The sequence below is a fragment of the Prunus dulcis genome, chromosome 8, assembly GCF_902201215.1.
Source record: "Prunus dulcis chromosome 8, ALMONDv2, whole genome shotgun sequence".
Classification (NCBI taxonomy): Eukaryota; Viridiplantae; Streptophyta; class Magnoliopsida; order Rosales; family Rosaceae; genus Prunus; species Prunus dulcis.
Genome location: NC_047657.1, coordinates 1,041,104 through 1,061,480, shown reverse-complemented (window position 1 = coordinate 1,061,480; position 20,377 = coordinate 1,041,104). Strand labels below are relative to the sequence as shown.

The following is a 20,377-nucleotide window of genomic DNA, read 5'->3' as shown; positions in this document are numbered from 1 at the left end:
TATAATTTGGGGTGCACCGTGGAAAGAAAACAGATAAATTTTAGCTCTTAATTAGGGATTTTAAGTTAACCAGCCAATGAAGAGAAACAAGAATAGGGAGAAGAAACTTCACAAACTTGATTGTACGGCAACTCGGATACGACCATCAGATAATAAACTATATCACAGTTTGATCATTTGGCTTTATACTCAACTCAATACGTTCCTATAAAGTTGAATTTATCAAAGTTATACACTATTCGCTGTTGAATTTTAAGTCACTATATTTATTTATTTTTTAATTTAACCACACAAAAACTCAAACAAAAGTTAACACAAATTTTCAGACTCTGACCTTGTGTATAGAAGAAATTTATTTATTTAATTTTTTTTTTTTTGGGTGTGGAATTAAAGACAAAGGGAGGATATACGAAGCAGTTTTGTTTCTCCCAAAGGGTGTTTATGAAAAGAAAACTGATCAGAGAATCAGAAATTGAAAGGTCTTGACTTGAGAATTACAATGTACGCAAATGCGGGTTCCAGTTGGCCAAGACAATATACCCACCCCTTTCATCCGAATTTGATTACCCTCTACGTAAATTAGAGTAAGTTAGGCCATCACTTGTAACCCCCAAAGAATAAAAGAGGGCAAATGCATGACATATAAGAAAATGGTATGATAAAAAAATCACTAACATATTATGGAAGTGCACATTGAGTGTCCAAATCAGTGAAATCACACTCACTCATCAATGCGATATTAATTAGCACACTAGATGATTAGTATAGCCAATGATTTGCATCCATCTCGGGTACCTATTTGACCTTGCATCATAAAAAATTGCAAAATTTAACCAAAAAAAGGAAACAGAGGAAAAAGTAAAATTGCATACAACTAACAAAAATCGTCTTCTGCCACCACTCTGATTACATGCCAAGTTTGCAATTCAAATATAAAGAGAGTACAAGAATTTCAATGTTTAAGTCCTAATTTAAGTACATGTTTTCCAACCTCTAACCATTTGCAGGTATCTAGATGGGCTTGCAAACTCTTAAATATTGGCAGACCTACAAAAATATAACAAACCTTGCACAGGATCGACCACGGAGAGAGAATTAGAGGCCAAGAACTGAGAGAAGTTCGCGCCATCTTGGAGTTTCTTCATCAAAAATGTAGGTCAAAGGCGAAACTAGAACCCCGCTGCCTCCAATCTGCACCAAATTATAGGACATTAAACCCCAGTATCCAAGGAAAGGAAAATCTTAAATGAAACATGGACTTAGATTCAAAATTTAATAATTAAAAAATAGGCCTTTGTGTACAAGAGGCAGGCACATTGATATCTGCAGAGAAACTCCACATCCAAGGTTTAAACCAGTTCTAATTTAGAACCATTGTTCCAGCATATTAAAAAAATGACCAACTAAAAACTAGAAACTAGTTCAAACCAATGTTCATCCAATTCAAAATATTTTCCTAGTCCCTACAATATTTAAAAAATAATAATGACGAAACTAAAGCTCTGATTGAACAGTCCAACTGCCATTCTCTGACTTATTATTTATTTGTTTCTTTTATATACTGTAAAGATAAATACATAAGCCAGAAGAATTTCGCTGCATGAATGTGAGGGTGCTGGTCAACAGAACAAGCACTCTCATAGCATTTGAGAAGGGAGGATTCATTTTATATAACATTGAACAATGCTTATAATATATTATCATGGCTCACCGCTCTCAGTTGTTGTACAGACTTGTAGAGCGCCTTTTTGGGTACACATATGACTATGGCATAGTAATCAGAAGAAATTTGCCCATCACGTTTGCAAAAAACTGGACTTATGGTGGGTCCCTGCATGTGTTACCATGTAGATTATTTAGAAACTCATCAAAGTGAAAAAGGGTCAGTACATCACCATAAAAGACCAGTTATTAGTGTATACTGCAACTTGAACTTAAGGTTCATGGTTAGAGAGTGATGCTTTATTTCAAACCTCACCTGCAAACCTGATAATGATGGCTGGCTCAAGACACGCTCAGCCACTTCCTCTGCACTACTTCCTCTCATATTTGCAGTTACCTATTATGAATCCATGAAAAGAAAATTTATAAACTACGGGGAAAAAATCCTGAAGGTACAAAAATAGGTTTTCAGATACGCACCGTGAACTGACCCTCAGCCCTTAGATGCGCCTCCAATCTTTCAAGAATCTCATGTGTTGTGTCCAGTGCACTTTTCCTTTGGATCAACGATCTCTTGCTTGCAACAAGAACTGCCTAAAGAAAATCTAATTACAAGCATAAGACAAGATATGGAAAGAGCAGGGAGTTGAACAAGCTCCTTCTAAGTAGCATGCTTAAACCTACAAGATCACATGCTAGTTAAGATGGGCCATAAAGCAAGAGCCTTACTTGGCTTCGCAACACAACTCCCCCCTCGATCTCTTTCAAGTTGTTTTCTTTCAGTGTGATCCCACTACTCACAAGATCCAAAATTGCATCAGCTATCCCCATCTAAATTCAAAAGAGAGAGAGGTGGCAATTAATTATTTTCTACTTTTATTGATAAGTAAAACATGAACCCTAGCTTCAAAAGCCAAGGTCAACAATACCACAGCAAACTAGATTGTACAAAAGATTGAAGACCATGCTCATGAAACAACTAGCTAAAGAGTCATTTGAATGTATGGTCATCTAGAACTTAAGCATGGATTCAGTCTCTTCAAGAAATATCATAATATTAACTTAAGCAGCTATAATCCAGCAGAGTTCTGGACTACTATAACGTTGAATGAGACGACTTATAGGTTACATATTGATACACAAAATTATTTGAAACAAAAACTAAACGATAAAAACCAATAGCCTATGTTTCTCCTCAAAAAGAATCAGGAAACAACGAATTGAAGATATCGTTAATCATGATACATATACTGGGAAATATGCATCATGCTTTATATTATGCTGGGAGCAATGCAACTACATTCAGACAGCAGGCAATGCTCCTCATAAGTTCAAGCAACCCCACCAAATTTTACTCTGACAAAGCATATTCTTACCGCAGGAGCTGCCTCGAGTGCTCCATCGGCAGTTGAAAAGCTCACATGGTTCAGTCCATTTTCTTTCATAAATTTTGGACCTAGCTGCAGTAGAAGACAAAAAGAGAAATTAAATCCAAACAGAACCCTTATTTCCAATAAGATAACAAAAGAAACTTATTCCCAAAATGGAAAGTGATGAATAATACAGTGAAAAAATCTTAAACACATTGCGTACATAGGTAAAGCCAGTAGCAACTCGCAGAGGTTTCTCTTCAGTCCATTGAGGCATTTGTGCTAAATCCTTCAGTGAATTTATATTCTCAAAAATCCCATATTTTGGAATCTGAAAAAATAAAGGATATTTGAAGGCTATTAAAGGAAATATGAGTGAGATAACTGGAGTTGACTATTTGGGTAATAAGAAAGTAACTCACTGCAAGGGATAAGTGACAGTCCCCATAATCAAGAGCATCATGAACAATGATAAGATCTTCATTCCCCTAAAATAGAACTTTAGATGATTAGTGTTCTGTTCTCTTTGAACAAGTAATACGAGTGAGAAGCTTTAATTATCAATGCAATTCTTCATATTCATTTTGGATAAGAAAAAAATAATAAACAATGGAAATATCTTTCATAGAAGAACAACATGAAGTAATTTTTCTGACACAATATGCGGAATGAAAGAGTGCAAAAGAGGACAAAGAACTTATATTTAAAAAATAAAAGGACAGATTCTATGAGATGGCCTGCTTCCAAAGTTTTATCCAACACTCAATTCTTAAATATAACATAGCTACAAGGGGATTGTAGCTCAGTGGTTAAGAACATTTACACTTGCACTTGAGGTCTGTCTCTCCCCCAATATCCCTTGTATCAACAAAAATATATAACAGGTCTTCCAAAAGAATACACTGGTTTACTGGTCAAGTAACTATGCTGGACTATCCAAAGGTCTCAGAAGCAATGAAAAAGAAGACATAGCCTATTACTTTATGAGTTGTTACTCTGCAAGTGCATGCACATTTCCATCTGTTTCTGGCTCTGACTTATTTCCTGGTTAGTCAACTACATTCACAGGTCTGAAGTCAAGGGATTAAAACAAGGGGGAAAGCCTACTATAGTTGGTGGAGGCTTTCCTTCTTTTCTTTTTGGCAAGTAATCCAAATGATGATAAGTTTTAAATATCAATGTACTTCTTCATAGTCATTTTGGATAACAAGCAAAGGAAATAGAAAATATTTCTTCAAGAGAAGGACAACATGACATACACAAATTACTAAGGAAAAACAGTGATGATCTGTTTATTAATCATTTTAAAATGTTTCAACTGAATATTGATTCATACCTTTTGGCAGAGGTATCATGGCAAAACCAAAGGCAAAACAAGCAAGCCATGATTGGTCTGAGGTAAGTATCAAGAAATTGAGAGATCATGATTGAACGATGACTAAAATCACAAATATCAACGTTTTTGCACACAGTAACAGCACATTGGATGACTCATGACTGTTGGTGTCAATTATATAGCTTTCTCCATTGTTTGGCCCAACGATTACAAAAAATTAATGATAGCAAGTTATGAAAATTTCTAAACAAATTCCACACCAAAAGAAAAAGGAGTACATATTAAGAAATTTTTTTAATTTTTTTTTTCATCTGTTTTAAACAAAGGGCCAACTTCATATCTATAAATTTGAACTTCTAAGTAAATACATTCTGGGTTAAGCATTCCAATATCCAAGATACACAGCTAGCATGGAAGACGACATCATTAGTTTCTAAAGATTTGATGATATTGAGATGGAAATCAATTTTTCGTGCAGAATTTTATAGTGCTGAATAGAACCCAACTACATTTACAATTGTGCACCCTAAATCCCAATTACATATACAACTGCACACCCTAAAACCAATAAATTGAATGAATAAGATATTTAGGTGATGGTTACCTGCCCATATTCGCTGACGGTATCAAAACCTGCTATGCCAAGATCTAGGTCTCCAGACAACAATTTCCGCACAATGTCTTTGGGCCGTTGAAACCACACTTCCAAATCCGAAAGCTGCAGTGAAAATTCATGGAGAAATGAATTTCAATTCTTTTTTTCAAAAATAAATAAATAAAAGATAAAAGATAAAAAATTTGAATGAAAGAGAAGGAACCTGTGGGATTTGTGCAACATATTGTCGCGGATTGACATGCTTGACGGACAATTGACAGTCCTTGAGAAGATCAAGAGTGTCGGCGGCCATGCGGCCTTTGCTTGGCAAGCCAAGACGAATCTCGTTCCTCTCGGGGACTCCTCCATTCACCACTTCCGCCGCCGATTGCAGCTGCGAAACGCTACATGTGATGTGGAAAGACCGGGAGATGGGAACGTAGCGAGTGGGAAAGAACGGGCACTTTGTTAGGTTTGGATTTGACGCCAACATCTTACTCTTTGCTTCAGATTTCGATTTTGAAAATGTGAGCAGCCGAAAAGGGGACTGAGCGTGAGAGAGTTCAGAGCGAGAGACAGAGACTGAGAGAGATGGGTCGTGGGTGGGCTGATGGCTGAGAAATTTCAAGTTAGGATATTATGTTAGTATTTATATGACACTCAAGTACAAGAAATAATATATTTAGTCCTATTTAGTCCTCCTTTGTTGAGCCGGGCCCCCTACCTATTTTCTACCAAAAATATAACAGTGTATTTGTACTATTATTATTGCCGACTTTCAAGTGAAGAGGTCTAGACTTAAACAAGGATGCCGACATCTTTTTTGACTCACAAATTAATGCACTTTAAATTTGGGAGTATTTGACAAGTTTAACAAAATAAAATTAATGAATATTTTCATGTGCGCATCTCCACGTGTGTTGGTTATGGTTGGAGTATAAATTTTATATATAACCTGTGTTGTGGTCTTTTAAGGTAATATTTAATTTAAATATAAGGAGTATAATTGAAGATATTCTTAGTGACTTTTGACAAATAATGTAAGGGTAAATTACTCAAATGATCCTCAAATTTATACGTGATTTATATTTTGGTCCCTAAATTAAATTATTAGTCCAAATTGTACATAAACTCTATTTTAATCGTCCATTTGATCCAACCGTTACATTCTGTCAATGTTGCTGTTAAATATAAGGACAAATTGGTCATTTCGCATGTTAAAAATAAATAATTACTAAAAAATAAAAAAAAATCTCCCTCTCTCTCTGTCTCTCTCTACAAAAAATTATTAGTCCAAAGAAATCGAAGGGAGGGGGTTTGGGTCTAATGATTTTTTTTCTCTTTTTCTTCAATTATTTTCTAATTTTGTATTTATTTTAACCCTATTTTATTTGTTAATTATGAAAAGTCGTATTTGCCCCTAAAATTTGGTTACATTTAATAGAAAATGTAACGGTTGGATCAAATGGGTGATTAAAATAGAGTTTATGTACCATTTGGACTAATAATTTAATTTAGGGACCAAAATGTAAATCGCGTACAAGTTTGAGGACCATTTGAGTAATTTACCCAATAATGTAAACATGACACGTATGCAAAGTTTTCTATATTTTTAGAGTGCTGCTATTTTCACCCTCCGTGTTCTATTTTTTCACCCACCTTATCTTCCCACCTACCATGTAAATTTGAGAAAATAAAATCCTATCTTTTCACCCATCATTATTCCTAAAATACCATTTAATTTTTAATTCAAGAAAATTCTCTTTGCTAATCCATTAGGGATCCGGATCCTTTGCTTTGGTTTTTCTCATAATTAAAACATACAAATATATTTTCCTTAAAATGTAAATTAATTCCCTCTCTCATTCATTATTTGGCCTCTCTTTGTTTAATTAAGGAGTTTTTTTCCTTTTTAATTCTTATGAAATTGAGTTTTTATTTTAGGGTTGATGTTTTTCCCTTAAGTCCTTAAAAGTCATTTTGCAAAGGGGTAAATTCGTATATAAAATTTTGAAGATAAGGTGGGTGGGAAAATAGGACAAGTGGGTGGAAATAGCAGCACTATATTTTTATTACATTTACATGTAAAAAATTATTATTTACATGACCCAAAATTCAATACAAAAAATGTTACTATCACTCCGTTGCATGTGAATATACATGGTTGCTATCTCATAAAAAGGCAGTTGATTTTTCAACTTTTATTTTGTCCACTTACACTCTCTTGGTTGGAAATTGTATGTTATCACTCATATTTTGTCCACTTATATTCTCTTATTGGAAATTGTATGTTATAGTAAAAATTATTATTATTATTATTATTTAAAGGGAGGGTAAGAGGACAAAAAATGGAGTGAAAAAATCAACACCCCATAAAAAATGGTATATTTAGTCCCTCAAGTTTGACACCAATTGCAATTTAAAACCTCATGTTTAAAACGTTGCAGTGTCACTCGACTTCATATATATATATATATACCACGTTGTCGTACTACCTTAGTATTCTTTAATCACTTTGTATAAGGTGCAATGTCAATCCTTCGACCATCATTCCATAAGATTCGCAGTAATACAGAATATCAGTTCAAAAATATAATATTTGAGTTTTTATGAATAAAATATTATTTTAGTTTGAAATCGCAATTATTGTCAACTTGAGGGGCTAAACATTATGCCACACATTTTTCATAGAACACCATTATTTACTTTGTACAATTTATTTCCTAATTTTATGAAATATAATATTTATATTTTCAAGTCTATTATTGCATTTTCAAAGGAACTGATTTTCTCACTAATTTTTTTATCTATTTATAATCTCTTTATTAGAAATTGTACGTTCTCATTTTTTCTGTCTATTTACACTCCCTTGTATGTTATAAAAAAAAATTTAAAAAAATGTATTCTACTTTCTTTTGGCCTGAATTTATCTTACTTTTTTTTTTTTTTTTTTTTTTTTGCAAAGGACCTACTAGTATAGTGGTACAAAATTCTGAATTCAAGTCATAGCATCTGTGTAATGTGTGCAAATTTAGTATACTGTTATCCCTCAATAGAACGCGACCCTGTCGACAAAATTTCCCTCCGTTTATTTTAAAGCGATACAGAGTTACAGCAGGGCATATGAACATTTCACTCAATCAAACACGTTACGGAAAGAAGAAGCTACCACGTTGCGTCAATGTCACACCACGTGGTGATCCAACGGCTGGTAATGTCGGTAGCAGTTTAAATGCCTTAATCCACCGAATAAGCAATCACACTTTCTTTCTTCTAAGAAGACTTCAGAGCCTTCTTTCTTTTTCTTCTTCTCTGCAACAACTACTCCTCCTTTACTTTCTTTTCCAAAGAGCTTCGGTCAGGCCAATCGTTGTACGATTTGTAGGGTTTTCGTTTTCGAATTTGATTTTGATGGAGTCGGCAACGACGTCGTCTCGCGAAGCGGAGTTCGAATACTTGTTCAAGCTGTTGCTGATTGGGGACTCTGGGGTTGGAAAGAGCACCCTCCTCTTGAGTTTCACTTCCGATACCTTTGAGGATCTCTCTCCTACTATTGGTGACTTATCCTTCCTTAAATTTTGTTTTTTAAACTCTTATTTGTATTTTTTTTTCTTTTTGTAATTTTGCATTTTATATTTTGTTTTTGTAGGTGTGGATTTTAAGATAAAACATGTTACTCTTGGTGGTAAAAAGTTGAAGCTTGCAATCTGGGACACAGGTAATGAGTTGTGTTATATAGTACTTTTTCACCTTTGTATGGAGATTAAGTTTATTGTGCAACATTGTGAAGTTCTTCAATTAAAATTATGAATTGCTTGATCACATACCATTTTTTAGATTACCCAACACATTTTCCAAGTGGATGATCAGTTCTTACTATTTTGGTGGTTATATGGTTTCTACAACCTTTCGATTTTTTGGTATTTGGTGTTTCCTTGTATATGATTACTTATTTGTCATCAGAAAATGGATTACTGGGTTTGATGGTGCAGAAGTTTTTCAATTTGATATTGTTGGCAAGTTTCACACAAATTCACTGACATAAAAAGTATTGTTCATAATGCAGCTGGACAGGAAAGGTTTAGAACTCTTACTAGTTCATATTACAGAGGAGCTCAAGGGATAATATTGGGTATGTTTGTCTCTTTCGTGTTTATCCAGCACACATTTTTTCACTTGTTAACTATATTGTTTATAGGTTAGCTGTTGTTTGAGAATCTATGGGACTTTGTACTTATTTGTTGATCTGGTGCAGTGTATGATGTGACGCGAAGAGAAACATTTACGAATTTGTCTGATATATGGGCTAAAGAAATTGACCTGTACTCCACAAATCAAGATTGCATCAAGATGCTTGTTGGAAACAAAGTCGATAAGGTTTGTACTCTCTCACATTCAGTTGTTGATTATTTCATTAAGTATTGCACCAAGGTTCTAGGGCCTAGTTGGTGTTGTATATTTTATTTTTTGGATCGGATAGTTGGCGTTGATTTGGTTTAGAAGTTATCCATTCTCTCTCGCGCGCTCATTAGACACTTAGAAGTCTTGAATCATTAGACACTTAGAAGTCTTGAATCATTAGAAAAGAAGGGAAAAGTAGGATTTCCTCGATCTTGACCTTTTCATTTTCTAATCAATCTGCCAGAGGTCCCCAAATCTATTGCAATTATTTGTATAGCCAATATGACAATTAAAAGCCTACCATAGCTATATAAATAACTAAGTGTAATTATTTCCTGAGTTGTAATTCTGATAAATAGAAACTAAAAGCAATCTAATTCAAGCTTGCGATCATTGCTAAGACAGACAAGTTTTATTCATGTATTCATCATCAAGAATCCATATTCAGGTTATCTTTTTTTCCCCCCCCAGGAAAGTGAAAGGACTGTCAGTAAAAAAGAGGGGATGGACTTTGCAAGGGAGTATGGATGCCTTTTCCTTGAGTGTAGTGCAAAAGCTCGAGTAAATGTTGAGCAATGCTTTGAGGAGCTTGTCTTAAAGGTATGCAAAATGGTGGCTTCCCTCTTTTTTCTAAATTACTTATGATTATGAGATGTCTTCTATATGGGTTCTCTGGGATGGTACTGGTTCAGATAATGGTTTGTTTTCTAGATTTGCTACCATAATTTATGGGCACTGGGTACTTTGGAAATGATTGTTGTCACCATAATTTCATAATGCTTCATTTCTCTTAATGGCTTTGATAGTGTTGAAGTTGGTTTGTGTTTACAAGACATTTTTCATATTAAAGTTACTATCCATAGATCAATGTCAACTTGGATGTTTGATGATTGCATTATGATAGTCTGGCAGGCCAACTTATCTTTTTGGTTCAGTTGGATGTTTTCTCTTGTGAATGTGTGATGATGTTATTGTACCATTTGATGCAGATATTGGAAACACCAAGTCTCCTGACCGAGGGCTCAGCAGGTGTGAAAAAGAACATTTTCAAACAAAAACCTGCTGAATCTGATGCTGCATCAACAAGTGGCTGTTGCTAATGGTGATTGGATTTTGGAGATTTCAACATATGTTGGCATATTACCCATTTGTCTTCTTTTTACCAAGGCTGATTCGAAATTCTCGTGTATCATCATCAAATTTAACGGAACTGTGATACGGTGATATTTGGGGTGATATTTGGTGTGATTTAACCCGACAATTATATATTTATAATTTCCAGAGCTGAGATTTCAGGGTTTCCGATTGTTGTCTTCTTCTTTTCCTTATTTGTTTCAGTTACCTCTTTCTGAATTTGAATGTGAAGCTTGACCAAACAAGTACTTCTGGGTTATAGTAATGATTCCTGATTCTCCTATTTTAAATGTGATCAACTACGTTTTGTACATAGCATAGCAGCCTGGAAAGTGAGTGAGTTTTACCTGCGCCGTATGGTAATATCAACTGATAATTTGATACACCGATCCATCGGAGACATGCAATGTTATATTCCTAGAGAGCAGCAAACTGCTCTTTAAAGTGAAATTGTAGACCAAGTTATTACACGTATCCATGCCACGGAAGTGGCTTGTAAACCAACAATTTGTTGTTTGAGGACAATTACTCAGGACTCGTTGTTATATTTGGTCGGCGTGATGCATCAGTAATCGAAATCAGAAAACAACAAACGATAGGGTGAAGGAAACTGCATCCGTATCTCATCAAAAGAATAAGACCTAATGAAAACCAGTAGTTACTTATATGGTGGCGCAATGTCGTCTCTACTTTCTCAACCTTGCAAGCTAGAATTCAAAACCAAGTTTACAAGACTACAACAAAACTATTCGCCAAAATGGCCATCCTCTGTATGATTGGAGAAAGCAAAACGCCATAAACCGAACAAACAGATAAAATGGAACCAACGAGCCTGAAGAAACTAGGTTGAATGTTCAATGGTAACAGAGAGCTAATAGCAGCATTAAAATCTGCAAACAAGGTTCCACCATAATGTTATCTAGTCATCAAGCCATGGACTTTCGCTTCTCTTCCTCCAGTCGCTGCAGCTCAGTCAGTCTCTCAGCCCATGCTCTTTCCCTTGCCACAGCAGCCATTTTGTTCTCAATTCTCTTTATATTCTTCTTCCTTTTAGCCTCCTGCACTAAAGCCTTTCTTTTCTTCTTTTCTGACTGCACAACCTCAAAAGTAGTCCATATTAGAGGAAAAGCATATCTACAAAAGGGATTTCAATAAGGACTGAAGTTCAAGTTAAAATTTTGTATTTTAGGCAAGCAGGAGGAGGAATTAAATTCCATCCCAACCTAAGGATTGTTCCAGGCCAAAATGATTCCAAACCGTGTAAGACTAAAATTATAAGACCAGCTAGAGAACTGTATCATCCAAGACAAAGGGAGCAGGAGATTTGGACAATTTTGATTTGTTTTTTCAAGCAAAATCATCTCAAATATATGAATATTTGCATCACTGAATATAGCTCAAGTATGTGTTACTGATTTTTATAGCGTTGAATTACCTAATTCATTCTACTGTATATAGGATTCCTCATCCAACTACCCCATCTAAATTGATTGTAAAGAACGAGCAATTTCTGAATTATTATTGTGAAACAAACAAAGTCCTCTCTATGGTAAGCTTTAACAGGAAAACTGAGCATTTTCTGAGTAAGACATGACACAGTTTGTAACTGAAATATAAAATAATAAAATAAAATAAAATTCCCAAACAAAGAAGATAAGAATAAGTTCCCAGTTATCTTCATGACAATGTACTTAGATTTCTATTTTCGTAAAACACCCTAGTATATCTAAACCATTACAGACAACAGAAACATAATAGAGAGACGAATAAAAGAGTTCACAAAATACACACCAATATAAATGCACGGCGCAGCCTCAGGCGCTTCTTCTCATTCCTCCTCTTCACACTTCCTTCATTGGGTCTACTAGGAACTATCGGTTCTCCAGGAGCACACTGAATCCCAGCATATGGTCCTGCATTCAAATAATAATGAATAATATCATGAATTTTTTTATTGAAACCAAATATCTAACTAAACTATTTCCCAAACCCTAAATGTAAATTAAAAAATTAAGCATTGGCAGCACTTGATGGCTAAGACTCGGTTTTTTCTTTCCTCAAAAACCAAACATGTAATTTCCAACTGTGCAATCATATCCAAGAGGTAATTAGTTAATAAGAGTTCACCTCAAATTAGGAGAGTCAGGTTTAGGATGAAGAAGCTACCTGGAGGTCTTATGCTGGCCCTTTTTCGACGAGACTTGAGGCTGGGTCGCCGCTTTGGGAAACGAGTATCTGTCAAGCTGTGGAAATGATTCGAAATCAGAAAAGACCACGGAGCTTGGCCACCAGAAAGGAAGCGGGTCTCAGGTTTTGGGCACACAGAACTGGCAGCAAATGAGGTTAAGGAGCAATTCGAGGTGCGGGATATTAGGGTCCGGGATAAAGGCCGCACAATGGACCTTAGGGCTCCAAATACCATCTCTTTTGTTTGATTTCAAGTGTTGATGAAGCTGTGATGAGTATTTTTAATTATCTGAAATCAAGTTATTCATTTTAGCAAGTTTAAACAAAAACCCTCAACTTATAACCTATTAGAAATCACATATGAATCAAAAGCCACCCGATATTACGTCAATGCCATGATAATTCAAATACCCATAAATCAAGAACCCAGTATGATTTTGTTCATACATTCATACATTCAGTAGTGAAAATAAAAAATTTCCTGTTAAAGCACATGCCAAGTGAATCAAATTGAAAAACTCACACAACAATACACAAACCCAGATGAAATAAATTTAAAAAACAAAAACAGAAAAAAAAAAAAAAAAAAAAACTATTGATTTAAGCTGAATTTCTACACTTCCAGCAATAATGTTTGCAAAAACGGAAAGATTCCGTTACCTGCAAGAACGTGAAACCCTCTGTGTGTTTAAAGCTATTGCCTTCGCTTTCCCGCAGCCAGTGTTGGGTACGTTGAGAGCGAAATGGCTGAGAGTGAGAGAGAGAACGGAGAGATGAAGCAGAGCAGAGCAAAAATTGGGGCCCAATGGATCGGGTCCACCATTTTGCGGACTGGGCTAAAATGTAGTGGGCTGGATTAAATTCGCATTCTTTCTGGTCTGAGGAATTAAATCTGGTTCGGTATACAAAGGTGATGATTTTGGCACTAAAAATCTCACATTCCACACACCTCTACTACCACTCACACCTATAAAAAGGGGGTGCCAAGATTATCACAATAATTAATCAATATGTCAATCACCTTTAAACTTGGCACGAAAATTTGTAAGACATATAAAGTTGGAATTCTCTTTATCAAGCGGGAAAAAAAAAAATATTTAGGGCCCATTTCATTTAGGCGTACGGTTCGGTTTGAATTGATTTCACCTTTAAATCACAATTAAATTAATTAATTGTTAAACTGTTTGATTTTATTTGAGCTAAAGTGAGGAGAGAAGTCAAAACAAAACCACTATTATAGTATAAAGTTATATCATTTTTATAGGGTTTTCATTTTCCAAAACATGCATTTACACAATTTATAAAACTAATAGTTATATGAAATGAAATATAACAATTTTATATTTAACAAAATTTCCTTTTCAGCATGTGTGGGTAGGTATGAGACAATTAAATAAGAGTGAAAATAGTCAGACTGAAAACAATAATTTTCTTTTACCCAAAAAAAAAAAAAAAAAAATCTGACAATATGTGGGTGGTTTTCAGCAATCGGGTGGGTGTGGCAATAAAATTCCCCTCGGTAATGGTAAGTCATCAGATTCATCACTTTTTTTTCTTCAGTCTTTGTAAAACCACCCCTCTTTTTTATATGCAAAAAACAACACAACCAAAAGAAAACATGGCAACATCATGAACACAACTACACGAGACTCTGATACCACCACAAGCACCACTGCCTCTGCAGCAGCCTCTTCTGAGGCTGTCCTTGAAGAGGCCCCACCACAACCACCGCCACCACCAGCTGCTGCTGCTGCATCAGCAAAAGCAGAGCCTCTCATGTTCTCCAAGGATCCAAATGCCCTTGAAAGCGGTGGTGGGATCAGGTGAGGTTCCTTCTCATTTTTCATAAACCCGATTCTTACTATTTTTGTTTATAAAATTTATTTATTTATTTTTCATAATTGCTTGGTTGTTTTTGATGGGTCACTCTTTGTTTTTACTGGGATCGCTTCCTGTCTCTGAAAACATATCTATGTGGTTTCCTTTTGATCAGTTGAGGTGTTTCTTGTGACTGACTGAGGATTGAGTAATATGGTTGTGGTTGTTCTTATTGGTTTAATTTGTTTAAGATCTTTTGATAAATCTTGGGGATTCTTTCTTTCGAACCCAAGAGGGTGTTTCCATTGGGTTTCAAAAAAATTCTTTTTAATGTTTTAACACTCTTTAAATTCCACTTTTGTCTCCTGATAACCTGTTAATGTTTGATAATTCCTCTACAAAGATTGTCAGCTGATGAATGGAAATGAAGATTATAATTGAGTTATTTTCTTGCTGTTTGAAATTCAGTGCAATCTTTGAAGTTGTTGAACAACATTGAAAAGAGAAGAAGTTAGTTTCAAACCTCGGAGTTTAAAAGTTTTGTGACTTTGGTTAGGGATGGTTGGACCTGCGGCTTGCACTAGGTAGTACTTAGGCACACACGGCCAATGAGTTCGCTCTTGAGTAGTTGATTATGGCTATCATGCAATTTCCCTTACATTTAACCTTGTTTCAGTGGAGCTATTTGAACATACATCAATCTAAATAAATTAAAATATGCACCAATTCCGTGCTCGATATGTTGTTCAGCTTAGTCAAAGTGATCACATAAGGAAAATGCTGAGGTTCTTTATATTTTGGTTGGGATTGAGTTATATGTTAGTATGATCTTTGACTCAAACATGTGATTCTGTTTTCGTAATGTTTGTTGTGCTTTCACAGTTTCAAAGTATTGTTTTAACTTGAAATATGACTTGGATGGGTGATATTATAGTTACACAAGATATTTCATCAGCCTTTGCTAAAGGAGCCATTCTGCAGTGTATTTGGTATCAAAATCCTGATAATTGTAATTTTCATGTGTTATGTGGACAACCTAATTGTTTTTCTTCTCTTTTTCTGTTAGCTTTCTCACTGGGAGCCGTAATGCAAGGTTCAGCTATGGATTTTCCAGTTTCAAGGGTAAAAGGCCTTCGATGGAGGATTATTTTGAGGCAAATATATCTGACGTCGATGGCCAGATGGTTGCATTTTTCGGTGTTTTTGATGGTACAATACAAGTTTCTATCACCTATCCCTTGTAGCATGTTCTCTCATCAGGCTCAGAGTGTCAGAAACTATAGGCTGATAGTGTTTTATTTCTGCTTCTTCACATGTTCCCTTTGTCTAGGTTGTCCATCTTGATGGTTAATGTATACTAATGACGAAAAATAAAGTTAGGAAGAATATAGATGGTTGCTTAACACCCCCCCCTCCCTCTTTGTCTTACTCTCTCTCTCTTCTTCTGCGTTGATGATTTTGTGCTCATTTCTTCAGGTCATGGAGGTTCAAGGACTGCAGAGTATCTAAAAAAGAACCTTTTCAAAAATTTGAGTAGCCACCCAAATTTTATCAAAGACACAAAGGCAGCTATTGGTATGAAGTGAGCTATTTCTTTTCCTTCTGTTTACCCATTGAATTCATTGTTTCATGTTAAACTTTCTTCCCTGTGATCATGAGGCATGAGGCAGATCTGTGTTTATGACTGCAGTTGAAGTATTTAAACAGACAGATGTTGATTACCTTAATGAGGAGAAGGGTTATCAGAGAGATGCTGGCTCAACTGCATCAACCGCGTTGCTATTAGGTGATCGGCTTTTTGTTGCAAATGTTGGTGATTCAAGAGTAGTCGGCTGCAGAGCTGGTTCAGGTTACTGTCTTCTCTGCTAAGGGTGGGACTTACGGGGTTATAAGAGCTATAAACTGTATAACGCAAAAAAATTCAGGGCAATAACAAAAATTACTGAACAAAAAAGCTTAGTTTGGTTAATGTCCTTGTCATATTCTGTACTTTTAATGACTCAATAAGTTAAGGACGAGCCTTGTCAGGATACATTAAGTTAACATACTAGTTTTTGTTTTTTTCCTTTTTAATCAAAGTATATGCAAATAACTTTTTCTTTTTCTTTTCTACTAAATAGTTGTGACATCATATATTGTGTTTCACTGTAGCTATTCCCTTGTCCATTGATCATAAACCTGATAGATCTGACGAACGCCAAAGAATTGAAGAGGCTGGAGGTTTCATTATTTGGGCAGGTAAGCTACATTTTCTTGAGTGTATGGTTTCAATTGGTCTATGTGATGTATACTTTTATAGTGGTAAGGCTGCATTTTCCCAATATTTGTGGCACCTGTTGATTATGGCATTAATTACAATGACTAGAACTTCAATCAGTAACTTATATTTGTATATATTTTTTCTGGATTGCCATAAGTGAAGTTGATTTTTTAATAACTCTTTATGACTCAAGTGTATCACCTGATATAGTAATAACACATGCATGATAAACAATTATAAAAAATTAGAAAAAAGCTGCCAAAACCAAGCCATTCGAATGGTGGATTTTCTTTTACAGATAGAGCTTTTTACTCATTCCCATCCTTTGCTCCCTTTTTGGGATTATATCAGTCACCTTCTATCTTGTAGTACTATCAACAAACTAATGAAATATCTGACAGAAATGTTCTCTTATTTAGGTTCAGAAAAGAATATTGTTCAGCTGTGGGACTGCAGGCTAAGATGATCTCCCTGTAATTGTACTAATATTGTTGAGAATATAGAATCTCTTGTCACGAGTTCATAGCCTTGCATGACTAAATATAATATCTTGGGCGTCTCCACCCATAGCCAATTGGTTTCGGGTTGATGCTTTAACTTCAACATGGTATCAGTGCTGGAAATCCACTTGTTAGGCCTAACTGTCACATATGCTCAGGTCACCCAATATTGATCCGTGTGTTTGGTTCAGTCACGCCAGGGGCATCTAGAGAATAGAGAATCTCACATCAAGAATCCATAGCCTTGCATGAAAATATATAATATCTTGGCCTCTAATCCCATTGCCTATTGGTTTTGGATTAGATGCTCCCAACTTTAACAAATATCATATGTGCCCAAGAGCAGCCTAGTTAATTTTTCCCAACTTCCGTCCTTTGATGCAAGTTTCTCTGTATGTTGCTCCCCTTATCTATGTGTGCCAGATTATACTATGTGATTACTTTACCTTTTTCCATCCTAATTTGTTAACTATATAATTATCTATAATGAAAACATAACAGTGAGTAATACAGAATTATCCTAACTATCGGTTATACACACTGATGGATCCAGAATCATTCTATCTATCTCTGTAAAATCCAGATCAGATACTTTTTTTTATGTTCTTTAACATCAGTGTTCCCGGATGACCTGTGCATAAGTCTGGAAACAATTTCAATCCCAAACTTATGCTTTGTATTGTTAAACTTGCCAGGAACATGGCGGGTTGGAGGTGTTCTTGCCGTTTCCCGTGCATTTGGAGACAAAGTACTGAAACCATTTGTTGTTGCAGAGCCAGAAATTCAGGTAATCTGAAATCATAAGCTTGCTACTCACTTTCTGTCTCTGTGTTTACGCATATACCTCTATGTGTGTGTATCTGTTCATATGCTTATCTTTCACTCTTATGCTTAGGAAGAAGAAATTGAAGGAGTAGACTTTATAATTATTGCAAGCGATGGACTTTGGAATGTCATATCAAATAAGGTGAGTGCATGTATTGAATGAATTACACTGCTCTTAGATAAGGAAATTTTTGAATTTGTCGTCTTAAACTTTTGAAAGAGATACTATGGGTCTTAGTATGTGCAGCATGTGACTGTCGCCATATCTATCATTTGGCTTAGTTACTAAAAGTGTAATTTTTCTCTTCTGTGTATGGTGTATATCAACTGCAAGTGAGTCACTCAGATCCTTGAGAACAGCTATTTCATGCAATGCCAACCTAATTTCCCCTCCTAGGAAATTGTCTTGGTGGAACCAATACTGATTGATGATGTATTTTCTATTAAATTGCCTTTAAAAGTTGGCATTATGTGGTTGTTGATGTCTTACTGTGGGGCATTATTGGTTACTATGATTGCAACCCTAGGCGTCTTGTGATGATGACTAGATGATCTAGCCAGCCATTTGGAATGGTACAGATCTTATCATGTACCATGATTTGTTCTCGCATAATTACTGGTACAAATGCGAGTTGTGTATAACTAAAGCGTGCATCATATCATGTGATTTGATTAGCCCTTAAAGCTGGAAAAAGGTACTTAGCTTAGAAACTAAGATCTTGTGCATAATACTTAAGTGGTCAGTAAGCTCTTCCATTGTAACTCCACCATTCTAGAGAAAGATATAACAGTTCCAGGTTGTGGATTGGTCTGGGAATCTATTTTGAGGGACTTAATTGCTACTGGGTTCCCATTCTACATGTATGCCTTACACTTCCTTGGATTATAAATAATCCTTGCCACAAGAATTACACTTACATCTAGGTACACTGGGATCACAATTTTCAATTTCAATGATCTATATGGTTAATGGTTGCCTAGATAACTTCCTCTTCTTACCACCCATGCTGGGTGGAGGACATGAGATTGATATGTACCTCTTGTGGTGGTCTCCACAAAATTATCATGAGCTATTGAATTCTCATCCATCAAAACCAAACATTTTGTGCAAGAAACCTGTGTGCAAGAGCCTGCAAACATTGGAACTCAAACTAAAATGTTGAAATCTAAGAAATAGAAAACTAAACTAAAATTATAAATCAAATTTGTGTGCCAAACCCTTCAACTTTGTTGTTGAAGGATGTATATTTTACTGCTTAGAACTTTGAGTTTTGCTAGCATTTCAAACTCGTGAATCCACTTTCTATGCACCAAAATTTGAAGTTAAGACTATCTTCTCTATATCTCAGATCCCTTGCTCTGTTCGTCCATTTTTATGGAATTTCTTAAAATCTTAAAGTGTAGTCTCTTCTATATCCAGGATGCTGTGGCTTTAGTGCAGGACATAGCAGACGCAGAAGAAGCGTCTAGAAAGCTCATCCAAGAGGCTTTTGCACGCGGTAGCTCAGACAACATAACTTGTGTTGTTGTCCAATTTGCTATTTCAGAGTAGACTCGTTAATATTCCAAGGTAAATGTTGAGTTAATGGTATGTGTATATGTGTGTAGATTTATATGGCAACACATGCACATGCATGCATGCGTACCACATATACACACACATGGAATTTCATTACTAGTTGGTAAGCATTTTGATTTTGCAGTTTCAGCTTACTTATTAAAACGGCGTCCAAGCAATGTGGAAAGACTATTGAGGCAATAGTTTCCTGAAATTGTCTTTAACTAATTAGCGTATTGGGCTGACAGCTCAGTTTTCAAGTTGTAAGTCCTGTACTCCTCACTGTCACCACAACCCATAGTGAATTGTCATTTGTTGCTTCAATGTAGTTTTGAATTTGATTTCTTTTTGTTGTGAAAATGAAAGCTTGGATGCCTTTCAAATGGCCACATCCAAAAGAAGGAAAAACCTCTGTGTGTTTTGTATCCGTCTTCAAGGACTGGTTATTGAGGATTGACAAATGATACGAGTTCATACAGGTGCTTGACCTGGTACATACCGAAGTCGGAGCATTTCATGCTGCTTTTTGGTTTAGTTTGACGGGTATTTGACAGATGATTAGTCTAATTGCTGATCAGGTGACATGATTAGTCTAATACTTGCATCCAATCCAATGGTTGACCTTGATTTAAATTGATGGCCAAAAGAGTTGATGTTGAATTGAACCGAGGAAATGTTTGTTACCTATGATAAGGATAGGAAGCTTGTCTGCGTTGGTTGTGAAATGTGAT

General features: G+C 35.5%; 3 protein-coding genes across 4 annotated transcripts; 1 reads left to right on the top strand and 2 right to left on the bottom strand.

Annotated features, from left to right (window-relative positions):
- Positions 1 to 849: 849 nt before the first annotated feature.
- LOC117637964 (ATP phosphoribosyltransferase 1, chloroplastic-like) lies at positions 850 to 5,593 on the bottom strand. 2 transcript variants are annotated; one of them, XM_034373033.1, is made up of 10 exons: positions 5,187 to 5,593; positions 4,973 to 5,086; positions 3,455 to 3,520; positions 3,256 to 3,363; positions 3,039 to 3,122; positions 2,392 to 2,493; positions 2,143 to 2,256; positions 1,979 to 2,059; positions 1,712 to 1,831; positions 850 to 1,191 (listed from the first exon to the last, which is right to left on the bottom strand). In XM_034373033.1, the coding sequence occupies exons 1-10, from the start codon at positions 5,454 to 5,456 to the stop codon at positions 1,096 to 1,098; spliced, it is 1,155 nt and encodes a 384-aa protein (XP_034228924.1). In that variant the 5' UTR covers positions 5,457 to 5,593; the 3' UTR covers positions 850 to 1,095. The 2 variants fall into 2 exon arrangements, with proteins under 2 accessions (XP_034228924.1, XP_034228925.1); XM_034373034.1 differs by lacking the exons at positions 3,256 to 3,363; positions 3,455 to 3,520.
- Positions 5,594 to 8,228: 2,635 nt separating this feature from the next.
- On the top strand, positions 8,229 to 20,213 carry LOC117636884 (probable protein phosphatase 2C 11). The gene is made up of 15 exons (XM_034371597.1): positions 8,229 to 8,519; positions 8,613 to 8,681; positions 9,030 to 9,095; positions 9,219 to 9,340; positions 9,836 to 9,964; positions 10,354 to 10,461; positions 14,258 to 14,508; positions 15,570 to 15,712; positions 15,980 to 16,078; positions 16,194 to 16,352; positions 16,655 to 16,741; positions 17,959 to 18,050; positions 18,159 to 18,230; positions 19,509 to 19,658; positions 19,792 to 20,213. Exons 1-14 carry the CDS (start codon positions 8,375 to 8,377, stop codon positions 19,638 to 19,640), a joined length of 1,674 nt encoding a protein of 557 aa, XP_034227488.1. The 5' UTR covers positions 8,229 to 8,374; the 3' UTR covers positions 19,641 to 19,658; positions 19,792 to 20,213.
- LOC117637961 lies at positions 11,100 to 13,502 on the bottom strand. Its single transcript, XM_034373030.1, has 4 exons — positions 13,346 to 13,502; positions 12,665 to 12,974; positions 12,290 to 12,411; positions 11,100 to 11,589 (listed from the first exon to the last, which is right to left on the bottom strand). The coding sequence occupies exons 2-4, from the start codon at positions 12,918 to 12,920 to the stop codon at positions 11,425 to 11,427; spliced, it is 543 nt and encodes a 180-aa protein (XP_034228921.1). The 5' UTR covers positions 12,921 to 12,974; positions 13,346 to 13,502; the 3' UTR covers positions 11,100 to 11,424.
- Positions 20,214 to 20,377: the final 164 nt, after the last annotated feature.

Bases quoted from the DNA above. Each gene is read 5' to 3' on its own strand.
- LOC117637964 (XM_034373033.1), bottom strand. From the start codon at position 5,456: ATGTTGGCGTCAAATCCAAACCTAACAAAGTGCCCGTTCTTTCCCACT. The intron at 3,521-4,972 runs GTAACCATCACC...GTTCTATTTTAG, and splicing joins CCGTCAGCGAATATGGGCAG to GGGAATGAAGATCTTATCAT. The intron at 2,257-2,391 runs GTAAGGCTCTTG...GATTTTCTTTAG, and splicing joins GAGTTGTGTTGCGAAGCCAA to GCAGTTCTTGTTGCAAGCAA.
- LOC117636884 (XM_034371597.1), top strand. From the start codon at position 8,375: ATGGAGTCGGCAACGACGTCGTCTCGCGAAGCGGAGTTCGAATACTTG. The intron at 8,682-9,029 runs GTAATGAGTTGT...TTCATAATGCAG, and splicing joins GCTTGCAATCTGGGACACAG to CTGGACAGGAAAGGTTTAGA. The intron at 9,096-9,218 runs GTATGTTTGTCT...GATCTGGTGCAG, and splicing joins AGCTCAAGGGATAATATTGG to TGTATGATGTGACGCGAAGA.
- LOC117637961 (XM_034373030.1), bottom strand. From the start codon at position 12,920: ATGGTATTTGGAGCCCTAAGGTCCATTGTGCGGCCTTTATCCCGGACC. The intron at 12,412-12,664 runs GTAGCTTCTTCA...ATTTGAATGCAG, and splicing joins GGCCAGCATAAGACCTCCAG to GACCATATGCTGGGATTCAG. The intron at 11,590-12,289 runs GTGTGTATTTTG...GAGGTTGTGCAG, and splicing joins TGCGCCGTGCATTTATATTG to TCAGAAAAGAAGAAAAGAAA.